The sequence below is a fragment of the Protopterus annectens genome, chromosome 8.part1 (assembly GCF_019279795.1).
Source record: "Protopterus annectens isolate FY-2018-M chromosome 8.part1, PAN1.0, whole genome shotgun sequence".
Lineage (NCBI taxonomy): Eukaryota > Metazoa > Chordata > Ceratodontiformes > Protopteridae > Protopterus > Protopterus annectens.
Genome location: NC_056742.1, coordinates 115959741 through 115979410, shown reverse-complemented (window position 1 = coordinate 115979410; position 19670 = coordinate 115959741). Strand labels below are relative to the sequence as shown.

The 19670-nt window shown below is 41.6% G+C and overlaps 1 protein-coding gene across 3 annotated transcripts in view; it reads right to left on the bottom strand.

Moving 5' to 3' along the window:
- Positions 1-1492: 1492 nt before the first annotated feature.
- GAS8 (growth arrest specific 8) overlaps positions 1493-19670 on the bottom strand; it is a 517118-nt gene continuing 498940 nt past the window's right edge. For all 3 annotated transcript variants that reach the window (XM_044081740.1, XM_044081739.1, XM_044081737.1), the window contains one exon: positions 1493-1780. In XM_044081740.1, the coding sequence (XP_043937675.1) occupies positions 1631-1780 (150 nt within the window). In that variant the 3' untranslated portion in view covers positions 1493-1630. The remainder of the gene's footprint in view (positions 1781-19670) is intronic.

The window sequence follows — 19670 nt, the reverse complement described above, 5'->3', positions numbered from 1 at the left end:
CACAACAAGGGGAAGTAAAAGTTGTTTAAATGCCTGCATAATTTTACCCCTTTCTTCCCATGTTTTGAAAATCTCTGCAAAAGGAGGGCCACAGAACAGGTCTTTAGCTAATGAAGCACCTAAAAAACTTTGCTTTTACATCTTCTTTTAGAAACTGGAGTCTTAGCCAGGAATACCTTCTCAACACAGAACCAGTGGCAGGAACCCTGGAAAAAATATTTACCACATCATATGCACACCTAATGGAAATGGCATGCAACCTGGGAGCCAGAAGAAATCATATTTTGCACATAGACACTGTAATAATACCTGTTAAATTTCTTTGTTACAAATGGTTGAGATTCAGGAGCTATAGAAGCTGAAAGTAAAGTTCTTCTAAAACTTCAAAAGCAGGGCGGACAAGTTAAGTCTTGGGAACTTTCATGTGTAAGAGATTATAATATGTCTTTTGAGATTCAGAGAACTGCTTATCCTTCCAATTAAAATATTGTATCCTCCTCCTCCTCATCATCTGAACTGTTTTATCCAAATGACAGTCAGAGTATAAGGTGTCTTCTCCTTTAGATGGATACCCTGAAGGGGAATGAATCTGAGAAGAATTCTGGTTCAGAGGAAGTATCCTGTCATCTTTTACAGGGGAGATATTGATGGAGTGGAAACAAAAAAAAAAAAAACTGAGGGGGTTTAGGAGCCCTAAGGGCTTTGAACAACCACTGAAAAAATCCTGCCACCATTCTTGTTGAGGATCTCTGGAAAGTGGACTGGTAGGAGAAGAAAGGTGTTTATTTTAGTATTTTAGGCGGTTCTAAAGAAACCACAGGAGATGGTCCCAACCCAGGATGTACTTCCATCAAAGAATTTGGGACACCCTTACTTACTGAACACCATCCATTCCTTCAGAAATTACAAGCTTGGGTTCTTCCTCTGAGGTCTTAATTGTTGTCTGACTGATCAGCTAAGGTGTGCCTGTTAGCTGTTCCCTGATGGCTTATGGTGGAATCACAAAAGAGTGAAGGGATGTCCAAGGAGGGAACATTGGGGGACATAGTGGCTCAAGCTACAGCATTTAGACGTTTGTTACCTAAGTAAATATTTAAAGAAGAAAGGCAACTTCTTAATATTTATGGGACAAAAGTGTGGAAAACAGAGCAGTCCCTGATGTTCTCCTCTGGCTCAAGACAGAAAAGACACTGAGTATGCCTGCCTTTTTGTGGACTCTGCCTATCACAGACACATTTGTTTCTCATAGATCAAGAGTGTCAGTGGTACAGTAGGTAGCACACTCATTTTGGTGCAGGAAAGATCAGAAGGTTGTGTTTTTTATTCCCACGTAAGGTGCAGGAATGCATTTCCAGTACTGACACTACAGTGCAACATAATGGGAGTGCTGCACTCCAGAGTGTGCTGTCCTTCTGGTGCCTAGTGGGTTACAGAAAAATAAAACAATAACACCTGCACTACTATAAATGACACAACAGATGGAATAGACAAATTTAAAAGAATAAAATATGTTTAATTTTATTATAGAGTATTTAGTGTTCCTGTAGAGCTGCTTAAGCATTCCTGAGAGGATTTTCTTATTCTGAGGCAAGTGGAGAATGGATGATTACACAGTCTGTTCATGATCCTCTTATGTTGGCATAGCAACAAGTCCTGCTGCTCCCTTTCCTAGATTCTGTCCAGCCATTGTGGTTTCTAGTGGGTTAAATCCTAGCTCATCTGTGGGAATTCCAAAGGCTTGCAGCTTGGCTTCATATGTTCTCAGCAAATCATTGTGAGCCTGTTAAAAACAGAAAAGGTACATTTAATGTTGTTGGTGTTCTACAAATTTATACTGAAGATGAGCAAACAGCTTCTTACATAAAGCCATTTTTCTGATAATTTAAACCATTTGTACTTAAAACACATGCATTTATGTCAAGCTTGCTAAAAGAAAAAGGCATACTGAGCTGATACGTTGCTTACATATGAGCTTAGGTTTAAGGTGTAAGCTGTGTGGAAAGCAATATATATATCAATGTAAAACTCAGACAATGCATTAGGAGTCAAATCAGATTTTGAATGAAGACAATTATGTAGGTATTGCATACAGACAATGGAACTGGTTCTGCCAATCTCCATTCTCCAATGTGCACTGCAGTCATTTGAAGCAAACACTATGAGCAAAACCAACAGAAGTTTCTAATGACTGCTTTACTGGATGAGTAAAATCCCCTACACCATAAAACAGAGGGGTTTTCCTCATGCACTAATTATTATATCTGATTCTTCACAGGGAATTGTATCGCCCCCTACTTGGAGTGTCTGTATCAGAAAGCAGCCATTTACATTCTTCAAGTGCGAATAGCTGTGCAAATGCCATAAATATCAAAAAATAAAAAGCTGCTTTTTGACTAATACAAAGTATAACCTCAATGCAAACAAAGAACAGTTGTGAATTTATTCATCATAAAAATCATCATCATATACGCAGATGTCTGAATAACAACATAATTAATGTAGGAATTCATATATAAATGGTAAACAGCCAATGCAGAAAGTCAGTTCCCTAGAGTGATGTTTTTTTTCAGCAGCAGAATGTCCCTAAGGGTAAGTAACGCTGTCTCATACTGTAGCTATTGGAGAGATTGGGTATAAAAAAGAAACTGCTGAAATGTCCTACTCAGGTCTTTTGTGCTGCTTAGGAAATAGCAAATAAGATGATAATACCAATTAATGATATAGGGGAAGGTTAAATGAGCTTTGGATGCCTAACCCACTTACTGAAAAATGCAGAAAAAAAATCTATAAAACACCAAAACATTAAGCCATAAATTATAAAGCCAAAGTGGAAGCCAAAACAATAAATGTGGTTTGATCTATTGCTGTGCTTTCTGAAGCAAGTGTAAGAAGTACACACTTTGACTTGGAAGTAACACCCTCATAATATATTAATTCCAAACCATACAGACCTTGATGCATAAAATGTACTATTTTTACTTTTTATTTTGTTGAAAAGCACAGCCTCCTGGAATATTTTCTGGAGCTGAAAACTGCTTCTAGGATATCATGAAAACACTGAACCAACTATACTTCTCAATATCTAAATTAGTATACAGTTAGCTATATTTCCATACTACCTGAAGTTACGTTTTGCAGATGGAACATGTTACTTTGAAAAATAACATGGGACACAATTTAAGAAGTTACTCTTCTAAAGTAGTAAGATGAGTTTGCTTACCCAGAATGCCTTGCTGGAGTATGTAAATCAGTGACCAATACCTACTATGACATCATCTTGAAAGTGTGGTCATACAAAAAAATGCATTGTAATCTTAATTTTTCCCCAAAATTATTTGTAACTTTAAGATCAGTAGTATAACTGGAAATAATAACCCATAAGCTTAGAACTATCATGGAACTAACTATATACAAACACAGCATTTAGGGGGTGAACTACTGTGGGGTGACAGGGGCAACAACCCCAGGTGCAAAGTGTTGGGGTAGCAATCAACCATCCATCATCCTGACCACACAGCTCTTTAGTGCAACACCAGCTTTTAAAAGTCTTTATTACATGTGTGGTCAAACGTGAGCACTGTAGACTCCATGTGTGGTCTAAACTGTAGCAACTGCTTGCTAAATTTTTTTTTTTTTTTTTGCTCTTTACTTGAAGAGCTGGAGATGGGAGGAGGTGCAGATTGAGTACTGCAAGAAGCATCTTGCAACTTTTGCAGAAGTCTTTTTTTTGTTTTTGCTCTTCACTTGAAGGATGGGGCACTAGACTAGTTCGTGAGACTAGCAAAAAGCATTGTTTGAGCCAGGTACACTTCTGATTGAGAGCCTTTCCTGCAATTATTAACACATTAGTTGAATATCTGCAGTTATGGTGAGCATACACACAGCTGTACTATGCTTCTCATAAGAATCACTGATACAAAATCATAACAACAATGAAGACTACCAAGTATTGTCCCCTCGGCTCCCAGCAGTTGGTGGCCTAATGTCTGCCTTGAAGGACAGCACATGCAAATCCTGTTCTGCCTATAGAATAAGCATCCAGTCTGTAAAGTTTTGAAAATGTATAAATGGAAGGCCCAATGGCACATGGACACCACCAGAGATATGAGTTTAGGAACAGATTAAAGCCACCGGTATTGCCAGCTGGCAGGGGACGGGATGAAGTGACTGAAGGCCAACTCTCCAATTTTGGAGGAGAGTTTGGAGACTTAATGACTGTGAAAATTCTGTTGAAAACCAGCAGCTTCACAGGTCATCTACTCAGATTACAGAATGAGAAGACAACATCATGATGTCACTGCACTAGCCACTCCCCTAGCAACTCTGATCATGGCTGTTAACCTTCCATCTCTAAAATATATAATACCACCTCTCCTAATGTAAAATAAATGGGCAAACTGTGGAACAATTATTAACAGCTTACTAACAACTTCAACTAGGAAGCTCACAAGTTCCTAGTTGAAGTTATTTTGCTGAATTAATATGTTGCAGTATTAATTTACTGTGGATATCAGCTAAAAAAAATCTTAAAACTGAATGTGTTACAGACTATTTTAGTATGGAACTGTGAAGAACATGGATGTCTTAAGACACAAAATGAGTAACATTCTTCATAATAAGATACTCTTGAAAGGTATGACTGAGTATGTGATGGCTCTAGGCTCCATTTACAAACAAACAACTGGATATTTCATTCCTTGGGGCTACAACTTTGTCAATATTCAGGATGACTTTCTAAACAGTCTTGGGGCCCACTTGGTGAAGGGTTACACCAGGGGTACCCAGATGAAGCAATTGGCAGGTCCAGAATTTGGTGGGTGTGGAAGATGCAAGAACAGCCAGATGCTGTATAGCACCAGGAGGGGAGAGGTAAAAAGAAAAATTGTAACTGTGTATGTAAAGCAGCAAATTCACAGACACTCTGGGTATATACAATTTAAATAAGGTTACTGTGGTAGCTGCTGACCTGGTATAGTAGGTTTTAGCCTCCAAATCACAGTGTATTTTTCACAGAAAAACATGTTGCAATTAGACAACCAATGTTTGTGATCTGTTTGGTAACTGGCACGCGCTGTTTTCATTTCAGAACAATCATGGTAATACCGACTGTGACAGAGGTTTACTTCTTTTAGCGGGGAAGTTGTTATTTGTCTGTGTAAATCACAACATGTAAAATTCCTCCAGCATCAATACCCCATTTGGGAAATAACAGGGACATCTGGCAGGATTAAGATTAAAGAACTTTCAGAAAATATGCCAGGCACAAAGGAGGAATCTTTTAGCAGAGACATTTTGTCTTTATGGGAAATCATTAAGATTTGCAGTTCAAAAATCCTTCTGACTGAAGTGACTGCAATTACGATTTTTTTCCCCAAAAGTAATAAAAAATGGCATTCAAGTTCAAGTCAGGAGTTAAAATGAACTGGAGGCCTCAAATAAAGAATTCCTTTCAAGAACTATTCTATTGCAATTTAAAAAGCCACAGAAAAATCAGACATTCAGGGAGATGAGGTAAGCACATTCACTTCAGTTGGAAGTAAAGAGAAAGACAGCTTTATATGTGTAAAGACCAAAGGGTAAAGGACAGAACTGAAAATGTGAACCAGAAACAGAAAACCTTAAAAGTATCTGATTCTTTATAAATGGGAATATGCTGATATGCATCGTTTAGGTCCAGATTTACCACACAAGAGCCTGAATCAGAAGAAAAGAAGACTGAAAGGTAAGGATGTTGAGTTTTGGGAGTTTGATTTAAGAAAAACAAGTCCATAATAGTTCTTTAGTTTCCCTCATTTTTGGGCAATAAAAATTATTGAAGACATTCCTTTTTGACCCAATGGTACAGATTCGATTACGCCTTAGGGCAGCATATAGGAAGTGTTGGGAGGACAGAGGTATGTTTGATTTTGCAGGTGAACTCCTAGGTTTGGAGGAAATGAGTGCCATTGCCACCTGTACCTGTTTTGAATTATTTCTAGTACATAGGAATCTGTTGTGACCTGGTTCCAAAGGGGAAGGTAAAGAGAAAGATTTCTTGAAAGGTTGAGACAGTAGCCAGGGTTGGGAAGGGGTGTGGAAGAGGAGCATTGCCAGTCATTTTTTTATTGACTGAGATTGAGTCTGAGTTGCCCCTCCTTTTTTCTTTTGATGTTGTTTCTTGAACTGCTGTTTCCATGATTTTTGTTGGAATTGTTTAAATGGTTTTCTGTTAAAAGGTCCAGAACTAGAGGGGTCATTTCAGTTATATATGAGACTATGAGATTGAAAATTTTGTTTGACTCTTGGATTAGATCCCCCCATTCAAAATTTCAGCTGATGAGGTACCAAATAATTACTAATCAAGGGGATCATAAAGAAATGTAGAATTGACATCTTCAGTGAGGTTCTTGGATGTTAGCTATGTGTATCTACACATAGGAGACCTAGATGTAGCAGCTCTTGACATTAAATCCACAGCATCCTAAGAGTATTTTGAAAAATGCCAAGTGACCTGTGCTACTGAAGCAATCATGGTGAGTAATGAGGTCTTATTATCAAAAGAGGGTAATTTAGCAACTGCCTTATTCATATTAGAAAATGTTTGCAAAATATATTTAGCCATATGTGCCTGACAATTAACTTTTCTGAATGCTACAATGGGTGATATATATACTTTCTTCCTGTACCTGTCAAAAGCCTTGGTGTTCTTGTCAGAAAGTACAGAATTAGTAGCAATAAGGTGCTTAGAACTAGATCCTTGTACCAAAGAAATAACAGATGGGTCAGCAACAGGTTTACAAAAAATAAACTTATGGGACTTTTGCAGTTTGTAATGTTTGTCTGTGTTTTTAGGTGCAGAGGGCTGTCTTGTCAGGTGAAGTGCATGTAGCGTTAAAGGCATCCTCTGGTACAACAATAACAAGAGGGATAAGCACAGGCTTAAGGGTATCTACCTGTAAAAGGTCATAATATCTTTCTGTATCAGATATCTGTTACACCATCTCATTGACAGAGATCTTTCATCATGCCTATGGTATCTGAAAAAATATATTTTTTCTACTGGAGAACATGAAGAAACAGTTTCAGATTCTGATTCCATGGAGGCAGTGGAGGAACAAGCTCTTTTGCATCAGACTTCACTATCTGAAAAAACAGAAGCTGGTGAAGCAGAGTGAAAAGACTGACAGATCTTAAAAAAATACTTAGTAAAGAAAAATAAAACATTCCTACCCGTAGTGTTTAGAAGAAGGGGTTGTAGGAGTGGGGATATGTTTAGTTTTCTGACTCTGCTTTAGGAGTATGTAAACAGGAGCTCTAGGAAGACTCAGATGTATGGGCTTCAACGTAGGTGCCTGGTACCTCTTCCATGACTAACACTTGAGGGATGCTGTCTAGCCCTTCAAAGATCACCAAGGATATCCCTTCTCAGCAGTAGGCATACATCCAGCCCAGGAGAACATATTAAACTCCAGACATTTAGAAGCGTTCTGAAGAGCAGCACCAGAGGGGTTAGAAGAAAGAGATGGATGATCTGAGGACTCCAAATGGGCCAGGGAAGAGAGAGAGAGGGTACAGCAAGAGCTGCTTTAGGGACCCATCTTACCATTTTCTTCTTAGAACCTGGAAGGGGAACATCTAAGGTACTAGCAGCTGAGTCCATTGACAGTTTCATGAGGGCCTTAAGCTACTGGTTATCTAGATAAAAATTAAGGAAGCTGAGTTGGCTTCTATTTGAGGAATAAAAGATAAATAAATACTACACAAGCAGACAACTCCCCTAAACAAAACAAGAAGCTGCATGGAAATCATTATACAGAATCTGCCACTCATAAGGACACTTTCCCTTTCTCCCAGACATAAGCAAAAACAAAATCAGCTTTCTCCCAAAAACAGAAGGAAAGTCCCAAAGGGGTAGATATCTGCTCATCGATTGAACAAGCCAACAGCCATGCCACTGAAAACACAGTGAAGACAATGTCTAACTACTATATCTTTAGGTAAGAAAGCTCTGAATTTTGATTCCCATACATTTGATTTTATTCCAGCAGGGCTTTGTGCTCCTTCATATGTACAGTGCATTTGGAAGGTACCCAAAAGCTTTTGAATACCAAACAGATATATGATCCCTGTCAGGATATGTCCCACATAGCTTAGGCTACTGCAACAGTGAACTAGTAATGAAGATCAGTCTCTACACTGTAAAACATTACTGCCTATTTTTGTCTTGATAAACCTGTTTGTGTCTGTGAGATGTAAAATAAATCTAAACCGATCTTCCTTTTTTGGCAATAGGAAGAATCTGAATAGAAGAATTCCTTTTCTTGCTCAGCAAAGTGACTTGCTATTCTGCATGACTGCTCAGTAGTTGCTCATGATGGAATTAATTGAGATTAACCTGCTGCTTAGACTGTTCTGCTATAAAAGGCATGCAGCTTTAATTAAACATTCCAGCTGAATCTTGGAATGGGAGAATGTAAATCTGCTTTATGGATTCTATATTTTTACAATTGTCAGATTCCTTGAGGGTGGAAGAGGCTATCTCTGCGCACCCAGTCATTTAAAAGTTGATTTTTCACACTTCCTAGAAAGGGCTGAATTCTGTGCAGTCCCTGGGGGACTTCCTGTTTGGGGGAATCAGGGAGAAATACCATCTGCTTTTCTGGTTGAGAGGGGATGCAAAGAGATCGCAGCTCGGCTGACCCCAGCGAAGGAAGATCTCTTTCACCACCAAAGGACTCAAGAACCACTCATGAGAACTCAGAATTGCCCTGCTCGGTCTGTCCGCCAGCACCTTGGACTCCCTGGGAATGTGCGTTGCAAGGGGAAAGTGCCCCAAGGATATCACCCATTCCCACACTCTCATGGCCTCGCGACAAAGGAGATACGAACATGTGCCACCCTACTTATTGAGGTACCACACAACTGCCATGTTGTCTGTGTGAACTGCAATGGTACCTGGAGGGAGGCAGTCCTGGAAGGCTTGTAACACGAGGAGAACTGCCGTCATCTCCAGGACACTAATATGCAGTTCGGTATCTGCTTTGGACCACATGCCTTGGACCGTCTGTCCCTGAAAATCCCCCCCCCCAACAGGGAAGCGTCCGTGGTCACTGTGGCTCTGGGGGGTGGAAGAGAGAACGGTCTGCCTGCTAGAAGATCGGGAAACCGAATCCACCAAAGGAGATTACGTCTGCACACTGGTGCGAGTTGGAATGGAGCTGACACTGGGTGAACCAGGGAAGACCACTGAACCACTAGAGTCCACTGCATAACCCTCAAGTAGAAACTGGAGGCACTAGGTAGATTACCACAGCCATGGACCCCAAGGCCCAGAGAACTAGCTGGGCCTGGGGATGAGACAGGTCGAGAAGACATTGAACATGAGATCTGATGAGTTGTACCTGCCAGGGCGGGAGTGCTGCAATCTCTAACACAGTGTCCAACTGAATCCTGATGAACTCCAAGGTTTGGGACAGAGTGAGGTTGGATTTGGGGAGGTTCCCTGTGATGCTTAGCTGGTCGAAAAGTTGTAGTAGATCTTGAGAGAAAGTGGCCAGATGATGCTTCACGGGAGCCATGAGGAGCCAATCATCGAGACAGGGAAACACCTGGAATCCTTGCAGTCTCAGATGAGCTGCGACCGCTGCTATGCACTTTGTAAACACCTGGGGGGTTGTGGTGAGACCAAAGGGCAGGGTTCTCAACTGGTAATGACTGGCCCCTACTCAAAAGTGGAGATGTCTCCTGGAGTGCCTGTCTATTTTTATGTGATAGTACACATCCTGGAGATCTATAGAGCACATCGAATTATCCTTGTGTAAGAGACTGAACAGTGACCATATGGAACTTGGACTTCTTGACAGAGAGATTTGAGTTTGCTGAGGTCCAGAATTGGATGCAGGTGACCAGTCCTCCTTGGCACCAAAAGGAAGTGAGAGTAAGTTCTGGGTTCTAGTTGTCCTGGGAGGACCTCTTGGATGGCTCTCTTTCAAAGAAGCCTGAGCACTTCTTCCTGAACTAGCACCCTCTAATGGGGTGGTGGATCGGGGAGGTATCTCCTGACTGGAGGAGGCTGGGAAAACGGAATAGAATAACCCCTGGAGATGATGTTTACCACCCAATGATTTTTTGTGATACTTGCACAGGCTAAAGAATGCAAGGGCAAATGATTCCCGACTGCCTCCAGGGCAGGACAGTCAAGCAGTGCTTCAGGACAGCTGCTGGGCTTCTCATAGAAGGGTTCTCTAGAGCCCTGGTAATTCTCAGAGAAGGGTTCTCTGGAGCCCTGATTTTGCAGACCCCCCTCTGCTCCTTGGGTGGCATCTGCCATTGAACCCTCTCCCCCAACCTCTGGAGGAGGGCTAATCTTGAGCGTTCTGGACCTGGAAGGCAGACTGCGACTTGCGAAACCACATCTTCCTAGCCCCTCATTGCATCTTGGAAAAGGAGTGTTGAGGGGTGGAGAATCTGATTCTTACAGCCAACAAAGTTTTGCCCACCTGCTCAATGCAGGTGAGAGTTTCTTTGAGAAAAGGGCCAGACAGGGTAGAACCATCAAAAGGGGCGTTGGTGAAAGACTCCTTGAAAGATTCCACAAATCTGCAAAGGCTCAGCCAGGCATGACACTGAATAGTGATGCCTGTGCTGGCCACTTGAGAGGTCCTTCTGTCACTTTGGCAATCAGCTTCATTGATGAATTAGCCAGGGAAGAAAGTGTGGATAGTTTGGGGGACACCCTGTTTAGTTCTCCAGCAGGCAGTACCTCAGAAAGGGATGTGGTAAGCTCCTTGACCAGGTCCCTTTGAAGTCAGGTGAAATGTGCCAGATAATTGAGAGCCCGCAGCCCAATGTTGGCTGAGGTGAACAACCGCTTTCCATGCCCGTCAACTGCCCAGGACTCACGGCTGGGGGGGATAGACAGATGTGCTATGTTCCGCCAGCTCCTTCTTGGCGTCAGCAGCTACCATGATTGCATCGACTGGCATGCCTTTAGACCAAAACTACTTGTCGGAAGGGGGGTTAAGGAACTTGTTGGCTTGTTTGAAGACAGACTCTACAGCATCTGGCTCCTTCTAAGCCCTGCTGGTGATGAGATCAATGAGTTAATCTGCCGGAGGGGATACCCAGGAGGTAGACAGTCCTGTCTCGAAATCCTTCAGGACAATGGACTCCTCGAAGGATGGGGGAAGGGAAGACCAACTGCCCTTAAGCCCAATGATTTCCAAGATGTCCCCAAAGGAGACATCCTCGGCGAAGACCTGGGGGACCCATCCCCTTCATCGAGGTCTGTATCCTCAGTGAGTGATTTGGCAAGGGAGTCTACGTGCCTCCTCTTACATGATCTCTTCTGAGGAACCTCCTCCAGGGGTGGCTCGGGGGAGTACTCAGAAGAGAGGGGGACCCTGAGTGGGGCAGCTCCCACCTGTAGGCTAGTTCAAGAGGGCTGACCAGGGACAGGATAAGTGGGGTCCGCAAAATGGGGCTGGAATGATTCCCGGAAGGCCAGGGAGGAAACTCTCTGGGAGGAAACGGTCCACTCAATGACCTGGAAAGCCAAAGGACTGGATGATTCTCTGTCTGCAGTCCTGGTAGGAAGGCCAATCTGGGGAGAAGGACCGGAGCAGGCCAGAACCTCTGGGCCTCCGGATAGTACCAGCCCCAAGCTGTCAAGGGCCAAAGCATCAAGGGGAAGGGACTGGTCTGAAAACCTAGGGCCAGAACCCCCACCCAAGGACACCAAGGCGACCACTCAGTTCTTGGACTCCACCTGTCCAGGGGAGGCCAAGCAGGAGTCAGGGACTCAGATGGGGTAGAGAAGGGCCCCCAGAAATCCTCATTTCCCTCCCCTGTATGTTCCAGGGTCAGGAAGTCTGAAACCAATCTGGTCAGAAGAGGAGAAATCAATGAGGGGGTAGGAGATAGCCCCCTAGCCAGCCAGATGGGCAGGGAACGAGAGAAGCCCCAGCTCAATCTGAGCCTTAAGAAAAGACCTCATCATCCTGTCCACACCAGAAAGCAGTAAACTCCTGGAGGATCTGGAGGAAGTGCAGGACCTAGCTGGGGATGGGTGTCTAATCCCGAGGACCTCCCTTTTAAAGAATGGGTTCTCTGCTTGGAGACAGAAGGAAACTGCCCCAAGCCAGAGCCTGATGGGGAATCCTTGATAATAATAGTGGGATCCCACACTGATCCTGGCTCTGACTTCCTTGGATCTGAAGACAAGGTAGGATCCAAAGGACTGGATCCTATATGTCCTGGATCTGAGGGAGCCAGATCTGGCTGGATCCAAAACCCTCAGACCGGAGACCTTGGATCCAGGGGTCAATTCTCGAGATCTCAGATCCAAAGGCTTTGGAGTGGAAGCCACGGATCCATGATGGTCACGGATCTTGGGATCCAAGAGTATTGGATCCAACAGAGTAGAGGCTGGGGTCGAATGCAAGGCACTAGGATCTGACAGCTTCATCTTTATGGCAGAAGAAGACCCTACAGACAGGGGTCTTCCTTTTGTGCTCTGAGGGTCCAGACTTGGCAGTGGACTGAGCCTTAGGACACCCTTGAGCCAACCCTTTCAACAATAGATTGTTTTGGCGCCCAACCAAAGCCCTGGTGTTGAATGCAGCACAAATGTCACATTCAACCTCCAGGTGGTCGGCCCCCAAGCAATAAAGGCACTCCCCATTCAAACCTGAAGCAGGCATCTTCGGACCACATGAGGAGCACCACTACAAGCTTGTCAGACATAGTGACCAAACCTAAGGGGTAAGCTATCTCATTACAGTAAATCAAGCAGAGGTCATACCAGAAGAAAATTAGCTGAAAACACACTCACAGAAGAACAAATAATAAAAACTAGCTTGGAAAACTGAAAAGCAACTACTCTAGGAGGAAAAACTACACCAACTCACAACTACTAGAAAAAGGGTGCCAAAATGGAACAACCCAACAAGTTTAACAAATCGGGAGGGGAAAGAGAAAACTACTGCTAGAAGAGAACTCTATAATATATTAACTAACAAAAATACCCAAAAAGGAAGAAAATATTAGACTACTTAGCCCACAACAGGAGCCGAGCCAAGAAACCTATGTATGTAGCTGAATGCATCAAACGAGATCTGAGGGGTTAGAGAGCAGCAAGGGATCATGGGAGTGGGAGGAGCTCAAGCCCTGAAGCTGTTTGTAAAGTGCTGGCTTTGATCCGATGTCGGATCCAAGACCCAAGAGTGAGGAATAGTGACATGGGATAACATCAGATCAATATGGTTTGCAGTCTACCTGAAAAGTCTTGCCTGGCAACTATAATACCCTTCCCTCCTCAGAACAAAGAACACAAACACAAATGCTCTTATTCCCTACACTCATATATCCTCTACAGATAAAATATGTGCTGGCAGTGCACATCTAGGGTATGAAAGGCTCTCTCTCTAGCTTATTTTTGTCTTGCAGAAGAAAACAAGGATATGAATGATTTTCTTTAGGGGAAATCAGAAACTAATGTTGGCAGGAAATGTAGTTGGCCCTGGGTCACTCAACCTTCTGGAAAAAAACATATATCAGGAATAGTACTTCCTAAGATATGAACATAAATGCCACCAGAGGATGGTATTGTCAGCTAATGCAGCAATTTAAGTATTGAAAAGAGCCTGGCTACAGATGTAGAACACGTCTAAAGAACTGATTCATAGGCTAGTAGTGGTTAAGTCATAAACATCTAGCCCTCTGCAAGGCAAAGACAGACCTAAACAAACTGGCATCTATACCACAGACATGGAATAACTGAGGCCAAAATAATCCAGGTACCTGAGATAAAGGAGCACAATTTGAAAACTTACTGATTGGAGGTAGTCAACTGGACAAAAGGCGTTCTGGTGGTCTTAGTCAATTCTGGTGTACCAGGCAGAAGGTTAGGTGAGGTCAGAGATGGTGCCCACTGCTGATCAAACTTCAGAGAACCTCCATGTCAAGACCAAGAACCTAAAATCATGCCCTTCTCAGTAGCTGGGATGACTAGGATCAGTACTGGTCTTTATTCCTTCAATTTTATGAGGCATTAATGATGGAAAGACAGGCAGGAATCTTGATCACAGGATGCAAAATGCATCCACTGTGAACACCTCTTGCTCAGCTGTATCAGGCAGATAAGGAAAGGAATTCATTCTTCAAGGTGGCAAAAGTATTATGTATCCTAAATATCCCACTTCTATAAAATCAAGACCAGACACAGACACTGAAAGAGAGCAGCAGTAGAGGGCTGATGAACTGGATTAAGGAGTCCCTTGGTTCAATCATTTCACTCAGTATGAAAACTGCTGAGAAAATGATGTCCTTGTCTAGGACATGCTGGCATAAAAACACCATCTCCCTGCACAGAATTATGAATTTGTACTCTCTGATTGTTTAGTTACTGCCTATTGGACTGGTTGCCTACCCCACTGAGAGGAGATCATGGAAAAAACTTCACCTCCAAGAACTTCAAGGTCAGAAGGACTGTTTATACTTCCAGCTAAATGGACCACTCCTCTTACACAGTGAAGGTATTGATGCAAGCAGTCCATTTTAGCATTCAAGCATTCTTCATTGGGACCTTTTTAGATTCAGCTGTGAGAATGGATAGCCCACTAAACATTTGCTAGAAACAATCCTTTAGTTCAGTGCCCAGAGATAGGGTTCTGATGCCAGGAGAAGATCTGTAAATTCATGATGATTCTGTAGCCAGTGACACCTAACAGTCCACTGTAACACTGGAAATGCAACAAATGACTGGGGCTCTGTACACAGGTGTACTACTCTGCCATGATTAATTTAACAGATATGAATGCTAAGATGGTCTACTGTTAATGTGGATGGTATCTGCTTTGGTAACTTGGCTGAAGAGATAACTAAGCAACACTGCTCACAGCAGATTTGATTACATGTAATTCTGCTCTTGCTGTCTGTAAATGTTTGTCAAACCAAATCATTATAATCAACTCCTTTATTCTACATGATTTCTGATTTTAATCTGGGTAAACTTCTCTTGAAGGCCTCTCTGATTTTTTTCTCCTTCCTCCACCCCAACACTTTGTCAAATGAATTCATCACCATTTGTGTCATTTAGTCACTCTTCCTTTGTACAACTTACTCACTTATACACTTTTCCTTATGCAATTAAATCCCCTTTTGCTTTCCTAGATTCATCTTTACAGGTCTTTTAACTCATTCAGGTTAATCTTAGTTTATACTGAAACTACACTTATAATTCATTTTCCTGCACTGGGCTTTCATAACTTTTGACATCTCTAGCAGTTAACGTTCCCCCCCCCCCCCAAGTTATTCTGCTTGGTGCTATCCTAGGTGATATGCTTCATAGGTTGGTATTAGGCTATCAGCCCTAGGGACTATACAAGCCTAGCCATAACAATTCCCTGGCTATTTCTTCCCACAATATTTACTTCCCTGGACCTCTGTCTAGCAGGGCGACTGACATGACCCCCAGGGTGAAAAGGAAGTTATGTACTCACCATAACGTTCCATGTGAGTTGTTTATCTCGCCTTCATTTTTACAAATGGATTCAGAGCTGATCTCTCAGCTCCAAGTCAGCCGCTTTCACAATCTCGAGGTTTTCGATTAGCTCGAGGCCAAGTCCCTAACCCATGATGCACTCTGCCTCGCCTCAGATCTAGTTTGCCGATCCCAAAGTAACATGAGTGTAACTCCAGCCAGAGTAAGAAATCCTATACAAAGACCAACCAGACCTCAAATCTCTTACTCGTTCTTCGAAAAGCCTGGAGGGGGTAGGCGGGAGGGAATGGAAGAATGAAGGTGAGATAAACAACTCACATGGAATGCTATGGTGAGTACATAATGTCTTTATGTGAAGTTGTTCAATCTCGCTGTTCATTCTTACAAATGGGTAGCGTCCCAAGCACCATTTATCCTGGGTGGATCATGGGAGTATATTTCTGAGGACAGTATTACCAAAGGAAGACCTGTCCTTGAAGGCCTTATCTACTTTGTAATGTGCAATGAAGGTATGTGGTTTTGACCAAGTGGCAGCTGCACATATTGTGTCTAATGGCAGTCTAGCCATGTTAGCTGAAGAAGCAGAAACAGCCCTTGTGGAGTGCGCCTTCACTTTATGTTCTAGCGGTTGATTCACAGAAAAATATGTGAATTTTATACAATCTGTTAACCATTTGGAAAGAGTGACTTTTAACACCGGTTGCCCATTCTTGGTATCTGAATGAGAGACAAAAAGTTGTTCTGATTTTCTGAATTCTTTGGTTCTAGCTAAATATAATCCGAGTTGTCTGTGTACATCACGTTTACGCAACATATACTCCAACTTAAGCACTCAAAAAACATATGGGATGGTGCGAAGCGAGCTGTAACAAACTCTGAGATGAAACTGTCACAAAGTATAAACGATCCACAAACGTTAAAACTCCACGAATTTATTGTTCCAGAAACAAACTTTGGATAAGCGCTTTCACTACGAATAGCTTCCTCAGATCCTTCTCAAAATGACTGAAGTACGATCATACATATATAGCAAGTAAGTCAATTAAACAATTAACATCATTACAATTTAAAGGAGAAATGATGTATATAAAAAAGCAAAATTATCCTAAAACACTTTTTAAAAACTTATTAGATGGAATAATCCATCTAATGAACTTTATAAAAACTATACTTATAAAAATGTGTATACATATGGAAGCTATACAAAAATATATATACAGCAATTGTGCTCAGTGTGTGCAAAATGTGGATATGCATACCTAAACATCTCATATATGCATGCACTCTTATAGATACAGACTTGTGTTATAGTGTATAAGACATAAGAATCATCTCACATTCCTACGCTGTCTTAGTTTAGGTTTTATGGACGCTATTTCATTAAGCCCAGACCCTTTATCAGCTCTTAAAAGAACTATCCATTCACTTTCCTTACTTTCTGTAAGGGTCCTGATATCTCCACCCCTTTTATTGGGAATCACAACTTCAAGAATTCTGAACAAGAAACTGTGCGATTCCCCAAATAAAGTAATATGCTTAGCCAATGCATTGTGGCTCGATCTTTTCCTAATGTGATATAAATGCTCATGTATCCTGTCTCTAAATTTACAATTGGTGTTACCCACATAAAAGGACAGGCATGCCTGGCATACTGCTAAATACATCACATTGATGCTCATACAATCAGCATCTGCATTGGTTCTAAATATGGTTTTTAAATCAGGATGAAAGAACTTGGTGTTGGTATCAATGGAGGAACAAAAATTACAATGGCCACAGGGCTTGGTGTATCCATCTCTCTTGGGGCCCATTTCAGATTTGGTAGAACATAATATTCTCTTCAGATTCTTCTTAGTCCTATATAGAAAGCGTGGTCTATCACCCACTATCTCTTTCAGGTCACTATCAACCTGCAAGATGTCCCAATGCTTAATAACAATTCCCCTAATCTCGAAATAATCCGAAGAGAAGGGTGTTGTAAATTTAACATACCTATCAAAGCTATTCTCTTTGCTGATCTCATTGGCATTATGGGGTCCAAAATATGGTGTAGCTACTGATGAACGTAATACATTGGCTTCTTCCAAGTATGCATTTACTTCATTTATATTATATCCTCTGTCTGTCAACCTTCCCTTCAGGTCATCCATTTCTGACATAAATCCTTCATTAGTGGGATTCAACCTAGATGCTCTGATTGCTTGGCCTTTCATAACATTTTTGAAATCAAAGGGTGGGTGCATGCTCGATCTCAGCAGTAAAGAATTGCTATAACAAGCTTTGCGATGTACACCAGTATTTATGAATCCATTGGGCAGTCTCTCAATGAATATATCTAAGAATTCTATCTTATGAGTAGAGAATTGCATTGTAAATTTAAAACAATTTGTCAAATTGTTCATAACAAGGAGCATTGACTCCAGTTCATCTTTGGTCCCATTCCAAAGAATAAACAAATCATCGACAAAGCGTCGATAGAAAACAATGCGTTCTCTAAATAGAGTCTCAGAAAAAAGGACATGTTCTTCCCAATAAGCTAGAACCATATTGGCGTAGCTATTGGCACAAGGAGTGCCCATTGCTACGCCATCCAGCTGTCTATATGTGACATCTTTGAACATGAATAAGTTATTCTCCAAAACAAGTTCCAAAAAATGAACTATAAGGTCTATTGACACTATGGTATAATCACTATGTTCCTTCAAATAATCAGTTATATATGCAAGTCCCAGATTATTGGGAATAACCGTGAATAATGATTGTACATCAAAGGTGGCAAAAATAAATGTATCAGTACTATCAAATTGCTTGATGTTCTCATATAACTCAACTAGGAACTGCTTCGAGTCTTTTAATACAAATTTATTGTTGTTTAATACCCTTCTTAGGTATTTCTCCGTATAGACAGATAAATGCTCAGTAACCCACCCACGGCCTGAAACTATTGGTCTCATTGGTGGGTTACGGGCATCCTTATGTATTTTGGGTAGACCATTTATAATTGGAATGACAGGTGTTTTAATAACTAGATAATCATATAGGTCTTTATCTATTAGTCTGCTCTTGTGAATATCAAGTAAAGTATCCTTAACATATCCAATTATGTCCTGTACTGCCTCTATGGAAATGGGTTCATAATAAATGTCATTGAGCATATACTCCATGGACATCTGATATCTCTCAGTGTCCATCACAACTACTCAACCACCTTTGTCGGCTGGTCTAATTGTGATGGTTGTATCATTCTGTAGTTTCTTAAGACTAATTCTTTCCTTGTGAGTCAAATTGTCCCTCATTCCAACCCCATGTTTGATGTTACAATTACTATAGTATTTATGTATCTCATCCTCTGTTAATTTTGAGAATTCTTCTATAAGTGGATGGTGTACAGGTACGAAGTCACTTAAGTTTTTAAAGGAGAACTCTCTTGTGTTAACTGACGCATTATTCACTCCTTTATGCAGATATTTCAACATCATATTCCTACAGAATATTTTTAAATCTATAACGGTGTCAGCCAGTCTACTCTTACTCCTAGGTATAAAATTAAGTCCTTTACTCAATAAATTAATATCATCTGAAGTCAAAGTAACACTAGATAAATTATAAACTAATTTTTGCTGTTCCACATTTTCTTTAAAGTGTGATGGGGTTGTGGTTCCCCTGAATATTTCCTCTTCTGCCTCCCCCTGCTCATGGACCGCGTTCTCCGTGGTCCTTTCTCTAATCGAATTGGGAGGGGAATATTTACTTCCCTGGACCTCTGTCTAGCAGGGCGACTGACATGACCCCCGGGGTGAAAAGGAAGTTATGTACTCACCATAACGTTCCATGTGAGTTGTTTATCTCGCCTTCATTCTTACAAATGGATTCAGAGCTGATCTCTCAGCTCCAAGTCAGCCGCTTTCACAATCTCGAGGTTTTCGATTAGCTCGAGGCCAAGTCCCTAACCCATGATGCACTCTGCCTCACCTCAGATCTAGTTTGCTGATCCCAAAGTAACATGAGTGTAACTCCAGCCAGAATAAGAAATCCTATACAAAGACCAACCAGACCTCAAATCTCTTACTCGTTCTTCGAAAAGCCTGGAGGGGGTAGGCGGGAGGGAATGGAAGAATGAAGGTGAGATAAACAACTCACATGGAATGTTATGGTGAGTACATAATGTCTTTATGTGAAGTTGTTCAAT